Here is a 14,012-nt window from a genome sequence, read left to right on the forward strand (position 1 = left end):
TTGCAGCTGAAATCTCTGTGGGCTTCTAAATCTGTCAGCAGCCGCTACCAGGCTCAGTGTGCAATTTAGCTCACTGTTTTCACAAGTTTCCCAGCCCTGAATGCTTTCCAAATGAGCCATTGTTGGGCTGAGTTAAAGAGGTATTGTCTCTGCTTGGGCTAGCTTAGTGTGGGTGCCAGAATCTGCATGTGCAGCGTTCTTTGTGTTGCAATGTCATTTTGATATTGGACCCCTGGACACTTCCTTCTCCGTACACTTTCAAATATAAGGAAGAAGAAAAGTCTGCCAAAACCGATTCATTGAAATGTTATTGGAAGACTGTCTATATATTGCCGAAACTCTCATTTAGACATCTTCATTTGTCTCTAGCAATGCAGGCTGCTTTCTACGAAGACCATTCTTATTTGTTTAATTTCCATTAGCACCTGAAACTGGCAGCTGTGACTGTAGCCCTGAATAAACTCAGAGCAAGAGGCAGTCTCTGCTTTGATGATTTTAAAGATATGTTGTATAGGAAGAGAGTCTATGGTTATCCACCTCCTAGAGAGGAGAAACCAAAGCTAGGGAATTTGATGATGTACCCAGAGGGAGCTTATGACACAGTTGGGACTCAGTTCCGTATCGCAGCATTGTCCTTCATTTTACAAATGTAAAATTGGCTGTGGTCCACTGAACGTACTTTTCTTAATAGACTGAATTTTCTGGTCTGTTCAACCTGATGTAACACTGTGTGAAGATATCTCTTTTGCCTGGGATTGTGTGGTTCAGAGGAAAAACATCTGAACAAACATTTCAACCTGTAGGTTACTGTTGACATTATTGCCACTAGACAACTGTCTCGTGACCTTTATTTAAAAGAGACAGTCATTTCGCTGTTCTCCTTTGGAAGACCAAACTGATCCTGCAGGGCAGGAAAAAGGTCTATTGAATTTTTAGCCTTTCTCGTAAGGAGTGTCTGCGTCACATAAGCCATTGCTTTGAGTTTTTCGCTTCATGACTTTCATGTAATCTGTCCCATGCTTGACTAATCAGTAATAATGGAAGTTTGACGTAGAAGTTGTTCAGGCTGCCTGTCTCCATAGGTTCTGCTCTGACAGGGAAAACTTACAGTAGCGAGGTAAAAATTATGAAACCAATGATTTTGGAGTCTTTGGGAGCTACTAAGTCCTCTGCCTTTTCATTGAAGTCTAGTTCAAACACCTGGTCCAGATTCCTCTCAACCTGTTAGCAGTTATCAATGCAGCTGTTGATTATTTACATTTTTTTCTGTTTTTCTTTTTCACAATCTCCAGGATGAATTGGATCTCACAGACAAGAACAGAGAGGCTATGTTTGCGCTCCCTCCAGAGAAGAAATGGCAAATTTACTGCAGCAAAAAGAAGGTACTACTGCTGTCCCGATTAAAGTAACTTACCAATAAGCTCTGTGTGCGTGCACATAATTACTGCTATACATCTAGATTTTAACTATATATTTATCTTCTGTTTACTTAAGAACAAGTGATATAAGGATTTTTATCATCATGAATATGGCACAGCTTTCTTATAAGGAGTTTATGCATGTGTGATTTCTGAAAAGAATGTTAGCAAGTTCAAAATTATACATTGTCCCATTTTGAATCTTTTACATGTTTGGTTTGGGGTTGTTGGTTTGGTTTTGTCTTTTCTTTTTGAGCTGAAAGAAAAACAATCATGGAAATGTTTTAAGGAAGTTTAGAAAACTTTTCTAAGTTGCTTAAATAGAAAATGTATTACTGAAATCTTTTAGGATGTCTTAAAATATCTGTAAATTATATAATAATAGTCATGTCTGAAAACGTGGTAGTTCAAGGTCTTCCAGAACTTGCTGGAAATGTTCTGTATTGCACTGGAAAATGAGGAGGACCTGCTCCTGTCTGTGTAACACTTCTTCGTTCAAGGTCTTCAGATTTCTGACCAGCAAGTGACGGGGACAATAAATCAGAGGCAGATGTATCACAGCGTTTTGTCACAGGCAAAATGATGGTCAAGAGAAATGACAAGTTGTATCACTGTTGTGAAACTTGTGAAAGTGGAATTCCTGCAGGAGTGGTTCGGTGGAAATATTTTGCTGCTCTAGGAAGGAAACTCAGTCAGAAACAAAGATAGCCACAATAGCGTGTGATCATTAACAGTAAATATTAGGGAAAAAAAGGTGTGGTGAGATTGTTGGTTTATTTCCCAAATGTACAAGTCATGCTATGAAAGCATCAGTCTCTTTTTGCAGTCTTCTGTATAACAGAAGCTGAAAGAGAACATTTAAATTTTAATACTGAATGTGGCAGATAGAAACATCGATGATGATCCTTCTGAGGTTGTGTTTACTTTCTTTCTTTCCTTGGGATGGGGGTTGGGAATTAGCTTGCTTACCATGTAATTAAAGAAAACCTCAGTCAAACTAATCAAATAAGTGTTTTCTATGTGTATACTTTTGAATGAAATGCATCTTACAGGGAAGCTAACAAATTAGTTATGGTGCCTCTGAGCTAGCAATAATTCAGGAAATGCATAAGAGCAGTCGAGGCTCAGTTGCGTTTGGTGCTCTTTCCGTTCTTCTTCCTGCTGGTACATGCAGCTTGCAAGCAGAGGGAAGGTGCAAGCTGCTGTGATTAATGGCTACTTTACATTTTTGCTGGCCAACTCAGCTGGCTTTTTCAGCTCTAGTGGGAGAGGATCTATTTGTAGCCGTCTTTGAGAAGCATGCATTCCACCTCCCAGACCAGCTTTGGCAGGAAGATTAAGGCTTTAATGTATTTAATATGTTGGTTGGATTCACTACATTATACTTCCCCTCCCTCCCTCTACTTTTTGTAAAAAAGCAGTGGAGTTGATATAAGAATCCTGAAGACCTCCAGAGTTAAAGGAGCTGCATAATGGAAAATCTTTATAATGCATTTATAGTGCAGCCTCAGTTAGCTGAACTCCAGCTGTCCTAAATGATGTGCTAACTGGAACAGGATACTATTGCCAGATGCCTTTTCATTATGTTGTAGATGCTTTCAGTTACTTGAAACCTTAACTGTCCAATGTTATTCATTGTTTCCCTCATAGACAGTTGGATGATCCGTGATGACACATCTCTCTCTCTAGCCGACTACCTTAATCCACCTATCATCATTGTTTTACAGTGACAGAGAAGCTTGTTGCAAGCTTCCCTTAAGAGGAAAGCTGTCTTTTCCCTGAAGATTTTGAAATCTAATTTAAGCTATAAAAGCCCGATTCCTCACTGTTAGCCATCCAGGACAAGCCCCTGGAGAGCTGATTCTGGGCTCTCTGAGTTTCCTTAGGGCTCTATGCTTTGTAATGTGGCAAATGAAAATACTGCGAACTGGAATGTCAGAAGTGCAGAGGGCACTGTTCACAATCACTAGTCTCGGGTGCCTTTTCTGATCTGAAAGTAACGGAAGGTCAGAGATCCTTGATTTCCTCCAAAGATGTTAAGATTAGTGGACTGTCTTGAGTAAACAAAAGTAACTTGCAAAAATGAAGATCAGTTGTTGTAGGCACACTGTACATTTATCTTGGCAGTTAGACTTCAGATATAATCTTCTATGGTACTTGTTACCAATGTGGTAGCAGAAAGTCATTATTGTATCAAAAACCTCATTCCACCTGTTTCTGATACCAAGCCTTTCTAAAGAAAAGGGGGAAGACACATATGTCTGTGCATTTAAAGTTATGTCAGCGGCACAGCTTACCAGTCAACATTCTGTTGTACTCTAATGATTTGTTTCCGGACTGCAATGTCATGATTGTGGGTAGGATCTACAGAGGAGTGTTCACATGGTATCATACAGTCAGGCTTGCTTTGGTCACTTTTGGCCATTCTAGGTTTGTATCTTGAAACTAAATCCCCAGTAATTTGGTGTAAAAGAGTAGCTTCAGCTATCAGCTATAGGGAATTAATGTTTCACACTCATTTGTGGAGTAGCAGTTTGCAAGGAATAAAGGCTGCTCTGTTGGAAAATATTCATGTGTTCTCAGCCTTGGCTGTTTCCTTATCTTGCCATCAATCAGTACAGAGCACACAATGAGAGATGCAGTTATCTTAATTTTCATCAGAAGTATCGTTCATCAGTGATGGCACCCTGACCCTCTACCCAGAACACCACTAGTACATGTTTTATAATGCCTGTTTCTGTGTGGTATTGAGCTTCGTCTGATACCATATTGAGTTATAAGTAAAGCCATATGTAGACAGAATGCAAATGATGACATCTTCCCCTAGTTCAGGTGCCTTGTTCTGGTTTTGTTTAGTGTAATCTTCATGTGTCACCATCAGCTGAAATTTAGGCTTACATAAAACATATAATCCACTGCTGCAATTCCTTTGTGCAAAATTATTTTTAATTTCCTAGTAGTTATATGTTTTGCAGAAGTTAGATTAAGCATTAGACCATGTTTTCAGATGTAGTTATTTGTAAATGGTAAAATTTCTGATGTTAAGGTTTAGAAAACTGCTATTATTCAGCGCTATTTTACCAGCAGCTGGTACTAAAGTACAAAATCTCATTAAATACTGATAATATAATATAATACAATAAATAATTGCATGGAAAGAAAAAGCTGTTAGCTGAATAATAATTCACCTGTAAATAAACTGATATTGGGATTCCAAAAAGTGCAACTAATTCAGGTATTGTACTGCTTTGGCTCACTTTGCTTTGAATGCAGTCTGCATTTCTAAGGATGTCTTTTTATGCAGGGAATAGCTTATTGCCTTCTGTACAGTCCTTTAAGCTCTTAGACTTATTGCTGTTGCAAAGCTAGTAAAGATGTTTTCTTTTTATTGCCTTTCCTGCCTCCAGACACTAATTTGTAAGCCTTCAGTTGGCCAGATTTTAGTAGAAAGAAGGCACACACACATTTTGCGGTTAAACAAGTTGGGGTGTTTTGTTGTGGGGTTTTTTTTTTCTGTGTTTCTTTGAGGGAAAAACTGATAGGAAATCTCTTTCCAAAATACAAGCAAACTGGACTAGTTGTGTCATACAGCTTCTCTGCAAATAAACATTACCACATAGAAAGCTCAATTCTAATAACTATGTTGAGCTCTACTAGATGCCTTGGAGTTATTTTGAACTGCTCTGATTTTAATTGTACCCTAGAATAGCTACCTTGAATTGATTGTGCTTTACCTAATCAAATGAGACTATTCAAACTCAAGTAGTGAAGTAATAATCAGCACACTGCAGCTTTCCAGAAAGAGGAATTTATGTCGTCTGAAACACAAATACATGCTTATAATTCATTAAATGATTATATTTTTCTGTTATGGGAAACAGATCTAGAGAACGGCTTCTCAAGAATAGCAAAATAGGCTTTAAAAATTCTGAGGGAAATTTATCTGAACTGTACGTTAGAACAGCTAAAATGCACCAAGCAGTATTTTGTTAGGACTCTGTCCTCTGCAATTATTTTTTAAATATCTATCAATTACATTTTTCATCTACCCAATGAATTAAAAAACCTAGTAAACTGAATATGAGCATAGGAGTCAGGAAACTCCTTGTTTCTAAAAGACTTTGATCTAAATTGTTGTATAATTTCAAAGAACTTGTTTTTAATACGTTTATATAAAAGCGCATTTCTCTCCGCCTGAAAGGAAGAGTAGCAAAGTTAGGAAAATTTGTGGCAATGTTCTGGACATGCCATCCTGTCATAGCTTTTCCCTGCACAATATACACATCTTGGCTGTCTGCCCCTTTTCCGTCTCCAAGATATAATCTTAAAAATAAATCTGAATATATTTTCAGTTTAAGCACTGCTCATTCTTTTTTTCTTGTTGCACCTATTTGGCTTCTGAGGTGTTCATGTAGGAATGGATTTTGTGGTGAAGTCTCCATACTTCGGAGACCTCACTGCAAGAACAGGAAGGATGGAGTGAAAGGCACTTTTGGGCATTACGCAATTGCTGAGGAGTCCATGTCCTTAAGACTGAGGTGACAGGTCAGTCCTGAAACCATTGAAGCTGCAGTCCAGTTGCAGAGTGTCCCAGATAATCTTCTAGAGAATTCACTCTATACCTTGGATTCTTCCTTCTGTTAAAACTATATAAAAAAAAATGTATAATATAGATTCATATATATATAGGTGTAAGTATTAAAAAAATAAGAAAGGTAGGGGGAAATCTGCTAGAGGAATGTAAGCTGGTTTTGCAGTTTTTTATATAATTACCTTAGCTTACCAGGGATGAAGCAGAAGGTGGATGTAAATATAAAACCTGGAGTCCTCTTTGCCCTTGGGAAAACTTTCTGAAGTGAGTGAAAGTTCCTGCACCTACTTTTTGTTCTTGGGTTGCTCTGTTTTTTTGGGTTTTTTTCGCACTATAAAGTGTAGTTTTTTATAGCTTAAGAAGAAGCAGCAGCAGCTATTTCTCAGCTGAAGTGGCAAGTGAATTTAAGGCTTCATATTGAGGCTCTAAGAACAGGAAGCTACATTATGTCTGTTGCGTTTAGAGTTCCTCGATTCTTGCTGTAGAGAAGTGACATTTCCTCAGGTTCCTGCTTTAAAGTGGGAGATATACAAGAAAATATTCAGAGGAAGATAGATATTCCCTAAAGAAGAGAGAAAACGCATCTTCATCTGGTCTTATTTAGTGATACAATATACTAGATGAAGATCACACCATTGTGTTGTCTGAGTGTGGGGTTTTGGTTTTGTATTGTCTGATCCAAGCTATGAAATCCATTTGGGGTTCATCCTTTCTGTATGAAGAGTGCCAAGCGCGTGGTTGTCTCATCATAAATGAAGTGGGTGGTTTGGAATTGTTTTCAATTCTATTTTCTTGCAGTATTTTTCTCCTCTTTGACATACTCTTTGAGTCTGTTATTGATTTGGAATATTAAATGGTTTGGGTTATGGATTTATGCTGTAACAAGCATTTAATGTATCCCTTATAAGTTCCTATCTTTAGAGGTGTTATTCCACACGCTGTATCTGGGAGCAGCAGACATGAACACACAGAATATTTTGTGGCAGTGTTTGAGAAGCCTTTTTTAAGGAACCTCAGCTTGACGCAGCTTGGATGTGTCTTCATGAAACTTTTTTTCCCCAGCTTTGCATGAAGCATTTAGGGGGGGTGTGGGTAGGTGGTTCTACTCTCTCTTGCCCTGGAAAGTCTGAAAAATGTACAGTAACTGTTGCAGCATGTACGATAGCCTAAAAGCAAAAGCAGTTGGTAGACAGGGTGCTGAAGGAACTGTGTGAGCCTTAGAGTACTTAGTGGAGGTTTATTGCTGGCTAAACAGTGAGGATATCTGATGATTAAAGGGCGAAGCCTGCCCTGTACATTGGAGATGGAGAATTAGACATTATCTGCAGTCTTTTTGATGAATTGGAAAACTGTTTCTGTTCCTACTGATGGTTTAGGAGTTTGTGGCAGGAGTTCAGCTCTTCAGCCAGCATTCTAATTTAATTCTATTCAAGCATTGACAGTGACAATGATGTGAACAACCTGATCTAAGTTTGAAATTCGCTCTGCTTTGAGCAGGTCTCATTTGCCTGAGGCTCTAAGTTGTGTGATTCTCTGAACTGACCAGAAACAAAACTAGGAAAACAGCTGTAGGGCCCTATAAAGAAAGTAAGACTCTGTGCAACTTACTGTCTCCTGTATTATTGCTATGAGACCAACTCCTGCTGTAGCAGAAGTTATTTTGTTCCCTCCCTGTGCCTGGGATCCATGATTTCTTTTGGTCTGAGTGACTGCATGACTGACTTAGCTCAGGAGACTGTGGGTGAAACAGTCTGAACTGTGGAATTTCTCAAATGAATTCTCGGAATATAGACTTGCTTTCAGTTAGCCTATGGCTCAGTGGAACTCTCGTAACACTGGTAAATCACAGTGGGAGGATGTTGCCCTTTGCAAACCACACATTCCTTCAGTTGAATGTTTGGAAAACGCCAGCAGTTGTGGAGTTAACTTGCTTTTTTCCCACCAGCATCTGTTCCTTTTTCTGTTAACAGAATGACTTCATTCTCAGATGTTTGGGATGATTTCTTAGCTTGATGCTGACATTGGGTCATTCCAGTATCTTTAGTCTGCGTATGGAAGACAGGCACACGGCTTCAAAAATTACTCAGTTATAAATGCAAGTAGGCTTTAGAGTGGTAAATTTGGAAACTGTGGCCTATGAGAAGCATAGGATATAAAGGAAAACCATGAAATGAAGCAAGTGTCATTAAAGCAGCAAATGCACGTGTTTCCTGATTGGTGTACTTTGGTCTGTTCAGTGTGAAAGAATTGTTTGATTAACACCTGTTAATGTGTGCTGTAGGCTGAAGTAGTAGCTCCCAAATTTGGGCAACATGGTTAATACAGTGTAAAAGAAAGCCTAAAATGGCATGCATTTCCTTCTACATAATTTAACACAGAGAATGTGTTCTTGCTGAAAGAATAATACTTAAAATCCATAATAAGACACTATGTCATTCTTTCATGGTTCCAGATTATGAATTTAGGCTTTTTTTCTCATCATAGAAAAGTATAAATTTGTTGATGTTGACCACAGTGTTCCTTGTGTAGGTCCACATTCCTGAGAAGAAATATTGGCCATTTTGTATTGTTTATTATTAATTTCCTCTAATTGTGTCTTCATGATTTTTTTTTCTTTGACATTTTCCCTTCTGTTGCAAGTACCGTGAGATTACTTTGAGAAACAATATAGTAGGCTTAATGATGTGAGTGGCTCCCCATAAAAATGTCCTTTTTTTTTTTTTTTTTTTTTGTGGAGTCACTCTTGTAGTGGTTTAAAGGATGGATTCGGTGTTGAGGAGGCAAACATACTTGCACAATTCGGCTTATATATCATTATTACAGCTTGGAATTCTGGTACCTAAAAGATCACATTGTAACAGATATAAGAGAAGATAAGGAGTTTTTTCCAAATCACTCATTTTCTTTGGTTTATGTTTTTCATGCTGCAATACTAACAGTTACAGACTCATTTATTTGTCCTGTTATAAGAGGTTATTTTGGGTCAGGGCCTTGAAATAATGTATTTATTTGAGTATAATCAAAAAAAAACCTTCTCTTCCCTGCCCCCCCACGGGAACAGCATGGAATATTTTTAGTTTGTTCCTCCTTCACCCTCTCTGTCTTCAGCAAGGAAGGTTAACTGTTGCTTAGAAAATGCCTTCCCAGCTCCTTTGTTCAGACTGCTGAAGTTATAAACACCATAAACTTGCCATGGTATTTCCTACAGATATTCTGAGTATGTAGAATTTGGGTGTCCATCCTGCAGTACTGCATTTTTCAGGTGTTCTTATTAGTGCTTCAGTTGAAGTTAGAACTCAACATTTCTCAAAAGTCTGGCTCAGAATAGTCCAGAGTTTGTACAGTGATAGTTGGAAAATTGTCATCATCATGCCTAATGCTGTGTTTCACATTTGGCTTGTATTCTGTGGGAGTTTGGGAGAGCTCAGTGGGAGCAGATTTGACCCTACCATGGAAAAAAAAAAAAAAAGAAGGAAAAAATAAAGAAAACATTTATCCAGCTGTCATCCTACTAAAACAAAAATAATGGTGAGCAATCTGGTTCTGCTGTATGTGAAGTACATGTAAATGCCAATTGTGTGATTTAGTTGCTGCCACTGGCTTATATTCTGTTCTTTTCTGTGCTCTTGCTAAATTTCTGGGTCTCCACAATCCAGGTATGAGTCAATCCTGCTGACGATATGCAATAATAATAATAATAATAATAATAATAATAATATATTGTGTACAATGTAGTTCTCACCATTCAGATTAGTCTTGAGCAGATAAGCAAGAGCAAAGAATATGTAAATAACTAGTGTATTTCTCCTTTACCTTAGAAGCATATTTGGCAAAGACCAGGGCCTCAGTCTGTATTCTGAATTTCACTAAATGCTCACTAGCCTTTCAAAAGCCCTGAAGTACTGAGCAGGAAGAGTTGCTGAATTCCCTATCTTTTCAGCAAAACGTTTAGACACAGGAACAAGTAAAGAATTGTTGCCATGATCTACTGACAGCCATGAAGAGAAAGAAAGAAATTTCCTTGTGCTGTTCTGGAGAATTGTTTAGTCTTCATTGCAGTGAGATGTGACAATTTCAGCTACACACCTGAATTGAGGTGAAAATCACGTTTTCTTACATGATCTTCGGTCATGTGTTGAAAGGAACCTGGCACCCCAAATATTTTGCTTGTACAATGGGCAAAAGAGATGAAAGCTGCAAGGAAGGAAACACTTTTACCTGAGTTTAAGGAAAGGGGAGAGATAAATGAAGCAACCAAATGATACACTCAGATTTTAGCAGCTTAAAAGCCTTGATTCTCTCCATCTGTATTTATCCCTTTGTTCACCTGTCCAACAGCTCCAGACTTCACTGTTTTTCCAGTAGTGATTGAGACTAAAGGAGGGAGACAAATAGAAAAAATGTGGCTGCTCTTACTGTCATTTCTCTTTGTAAAAGGCCCAGAGCAGAAGTGAACTGGAGCAAGCACAGTGTCACTGGAAGAACAGGCAGTGGACGTATTGTCCACATTCTCCATAGCGTTGAGACAGTAAAGAAAAAGCTTTTAGAGTTTGGCATAAAAAAAATCCGTATGTGCTCGTAGAGGGATTTGTCCTAGGTAGCTGTGTTGGCTCTAGGTACGTGTGTCCTAGGTAGTTTGTTGTGTCTTTGAGCGTGATTAGTGATATTTCATTCCTATCATTAAGCAACATGCAGGGTAATTGCTATGAATCACACATAATTGCTGTGAATGGTAGGTGACTTCTTTTTATTTAGGAAAGATTGTAGGTGATTGCTTGCTAGGGATAGAGTAGGACAAAAAGATAAACTTCCAGTGCAGGCATGTGGCAAACAGGAGGCTCAGTTATGCAGGATAGGATCTTTTGTGGCTTTTCACATTGCTTAAAGAATGCTAGAAGGCGGAGGAAAGGAACTGAGGAAGGAGAACATCCAAATGATATAAATACTAGCAGGGTAGGGATACAGTTGAAAAGCGTGCTGTTGGAAAGGGAACACGGTAAACTGAATTGGTGAGGAAAAAGTCCCTTTCTATATCAACATGTTGACTGTAAGCTGAGCAGGGTTGATGCGAAAATGGAAATGTACACGAAATACTTATACACAACACAGAGGCAAAAGTAGTGGGACAATGTAGAGCATGGATGTTAATGAAACAATATAGTATGTTGCACTGCTGCATAGAATTTGTTGGTATAGTGTCAGATTATTGGCTTTACCTGCCACAGGAATTACTGCAGGCATTGACCCTGTCCTCAAGCTTGTTGCAAGTTTGTGGCAACAGAGCTGTGGTTCAGGAGTACAATCTAAGTCCACGGGCATGCACCTGGCAACTAGGCTGTGTTCAGGAGAAACATTTTTTTTTTCTCCTGAAGGCCTGAGTAGAATGATTGTGAACTGACCTCCCAGCTGGTAGGATCCTCCATACCGAACACTTCCATTCTCCTCCAAAAAAAGTATGCAGAAAGGGCTGAGGGGAGGTAGACTCCTGAGAACTTCTTCATTGGAAGTCCAGAGAATCGCCTTATTTGGCAGGTCATTATTGTGGTTATACACTTATGAGTACAACATGCAAAATATTAGTTGGTCGATGTGGGGCTTGTGAAAAGTAGAGCATATAAGAGGTTTTAAACATGAGTATGGAATTCAGCTAATAGGACAGAATAATTTTTAGGCAGCAGGAGAGTCGGGAGAACACATGCAATGAGAGACCAACTTCCATGACAAAAGTAAAACATTCAATGGTGGAACAATGCATAATACTTGTAGACTTCAATTTGGCAATTAATTTTGATGTCCTGATGACTGGAGGCACTGGATAATTCAGTGTGGCCTCAACTATTAATTTAAGTAGTTTTTTAAGTACAGGGATAAGTTGTCCTTTTGGTGATTGCACTATAGCCATAAATTGATGTCTGGTAATGATGGGATCTCTATCCTGCAGCAGGAATAATTATGTTTGAAGATGGACAAGCACACTCATATGATCCCTGAATGATAAGAGGAGGCTGATACAGTCAATTCTGTCAGCAATATTACATCTGTCTGTATTGAGGAAAATGCTAAAAAACCAAGAGAAAAGGAAAAAGAAGAAATGTTCTTAAAATTAAAAGCATACTGTGTTAACCTGCTATAATTTAAAGTTTAAGAAAATGGGACAGTCTGCATCAGTGTTCTGTACTAAGTCATGCGCCAGTTATGGTTATTGTAAAGCTTGATCTTGGTTTAAACACTGCAGTTATACAGTTAATTAAAATCGGTGGTTGAGACTTCTGAGGTTTCAGAAAAAAAGAATTCTTACCTTCAGCTTATAACACTTCAACAATCTTTCTGACTGCCAGGTATGCTATTACAATCCATTTTAATCATAGAATGATTTGGATTGGAAAGGGACCTTAAAGATCATCTAGTTCCAACCCCCCCTGCCATGGGTAAGGACACCTCCCACTAAACCAGGTTGCTCAAGTTCCCATCCAAACTGGCCTTGAACACTTCCAGGGATGAGGCATCTACAACTTCTCTGGGCAACATGTTCCGGTGCCTCACCACTCACATTGTGAAGAATTTCTTCCTAATGTGTAATCTAAATGTTCCCCCCTCCAATTTAAAGCCTATCACTACATACTCTTGTAAAAAGTCCCTCCCCAGCTTTCTTGTACTCCCCCTTCAGGTGCTGGAAGGCCACTGTAAGGTCTCCCCAGAGCCTTCCTTTTTTCCAGGCTAAACAATTCCAACTCTCTCAGCCTGTCCTCACAGCTGAGGTGCTTCAGCCCTCTGATCATCTTTGTGGCCCCCCTCTGGACCCAATCCAACAATATCCTTTTTATGTTGGGGATTCCAGAAATGGACACAGTACTCCAGGTGGGGTCTCATGAGAGAAGGGCAGAGGGGGAAGATCGCCTCTCTCGACCTGCTGGCAATGCTTCTTTTGATGCAGCCCAGGATATGGTTGGCCTTCTGGGCTGTGAGCACACATTACTCGCTTATGTCAAGCTTCTTATCAATCAGCACCCCAAGTTCTTCTCTGCAGGGCAGCTCTCAATCACATCATCCCCTATTCTATATTGAAACTGCAGATTGCACTGACCCAGGTGTAGGACCTTGCACTTGGCCTTGTTGAACCTCAGGAGGTTCTCACAGGCCTACTTCTCCAGCTTATCCAGGTCCCTCTGGATGACATCCCATCCTTCTGGTGTGATAACTACACCACTCAGCTTGGTGTCATCTGCAAAGTTGCTGAGGGTGTACACGATCTCGCTGTCTGTATCATTGATGAAAATATTGAACAGCACTGGTCCCAGTATGAACCCCTGAGAGACACCACTTCTCACAGATCTCCATCTGGACATCGAGCCATTGACCACTACTCTCAGAATATGACCATCTAACCAATTCTTTATTGACTGGACAGTCTACCCATCAAATTAATCTCCAATTTAGAGAGAAGGATGTTGTGGGGAACCATGTCAAAGGCCTTACAGAAGTCCAGATAGGTTATATCCATTGCTTTTCCAGTGTCCACTGATATGGTTATCCTATCATGGAAAGCCACTAGGTTGGTCATACAGGACTTGCCCCTAGTGAAGCCATGCTGGCTGCAACTAATCACCTCCTCGTCCTCCATGTGATTTAGCATAGTTTCTAGGAAGATCTGTTCCATGATCTTCCCAGGCACAGAGGGGAAGCTGACAGGTTGGTAGTTCCCAGGGTTATCTTTTCTGCCCTTTTAAAAAATGGGCACAATGTTGCCCTTCTTCCAGTCACCAGGGACTTCTTACTGCCATGATTTTTCAAATATCTTGGAGAGTGCCTTGGCCACCATATTGTCCGATTCCTTCAGGACTCTAGGATGCATTTCATCGGGTCCCCTAGACTTATATATGTTCAGGTTCCTCAGGTGATCGCAAACCTGATCTTCCCCTACAGTGGGAGGGGCTTTACTCCCCTGGTCCCCATCTTGTTGTCCATTGACCCGGGAGGAGTGAGGAGAGCGGTTGGTAGTGAAA

The 14,012-nt window shown here is 39.6% G+C and overlaps 1 protein-coding gene across 5 annotated transcripts in view; it reads left to right on the forward strand.

Moving 5' to 3' along the window:
- The window catches only part of DAAM2 (dishevelled associated activator of morphogenesis 2), a 201,478-nt gene that overhangs the window by 98,982 nt on the left and 88,484 nt on the right, over positions 1 to 14,012 (forward strand). For all 5 annotated transcript variants that reach the window (XM_054062714.1, XM_054062716.1, XM_054062715.1 and 2 more), the window contains one exon: positions 1,293 to 1,382. In XM_054062714.1, coding sequence (XP_053918689.1) covers positions 1,293 to 1,382 — 90 coding nt within the window. The remainder of the gene's footprint in view (positions 1 to 1,292; positions 1,383 to 14,012) is intronic.

Source organism: Cuculus canorus, chromosome 3, assembly GCF_017976375.1.
Source record: "Cuculus canorus isolate bCucCan1 chromosome 3, bCucCan1.pri, whole genome shotgun sequence".
In the NCBI taxonomy this organism is placed as follows: Eukaryota; Metazoa; Chordata; class Aves; order Cuculiformes; family Cuculidae; genus Cuculus; species Cuculus canorus.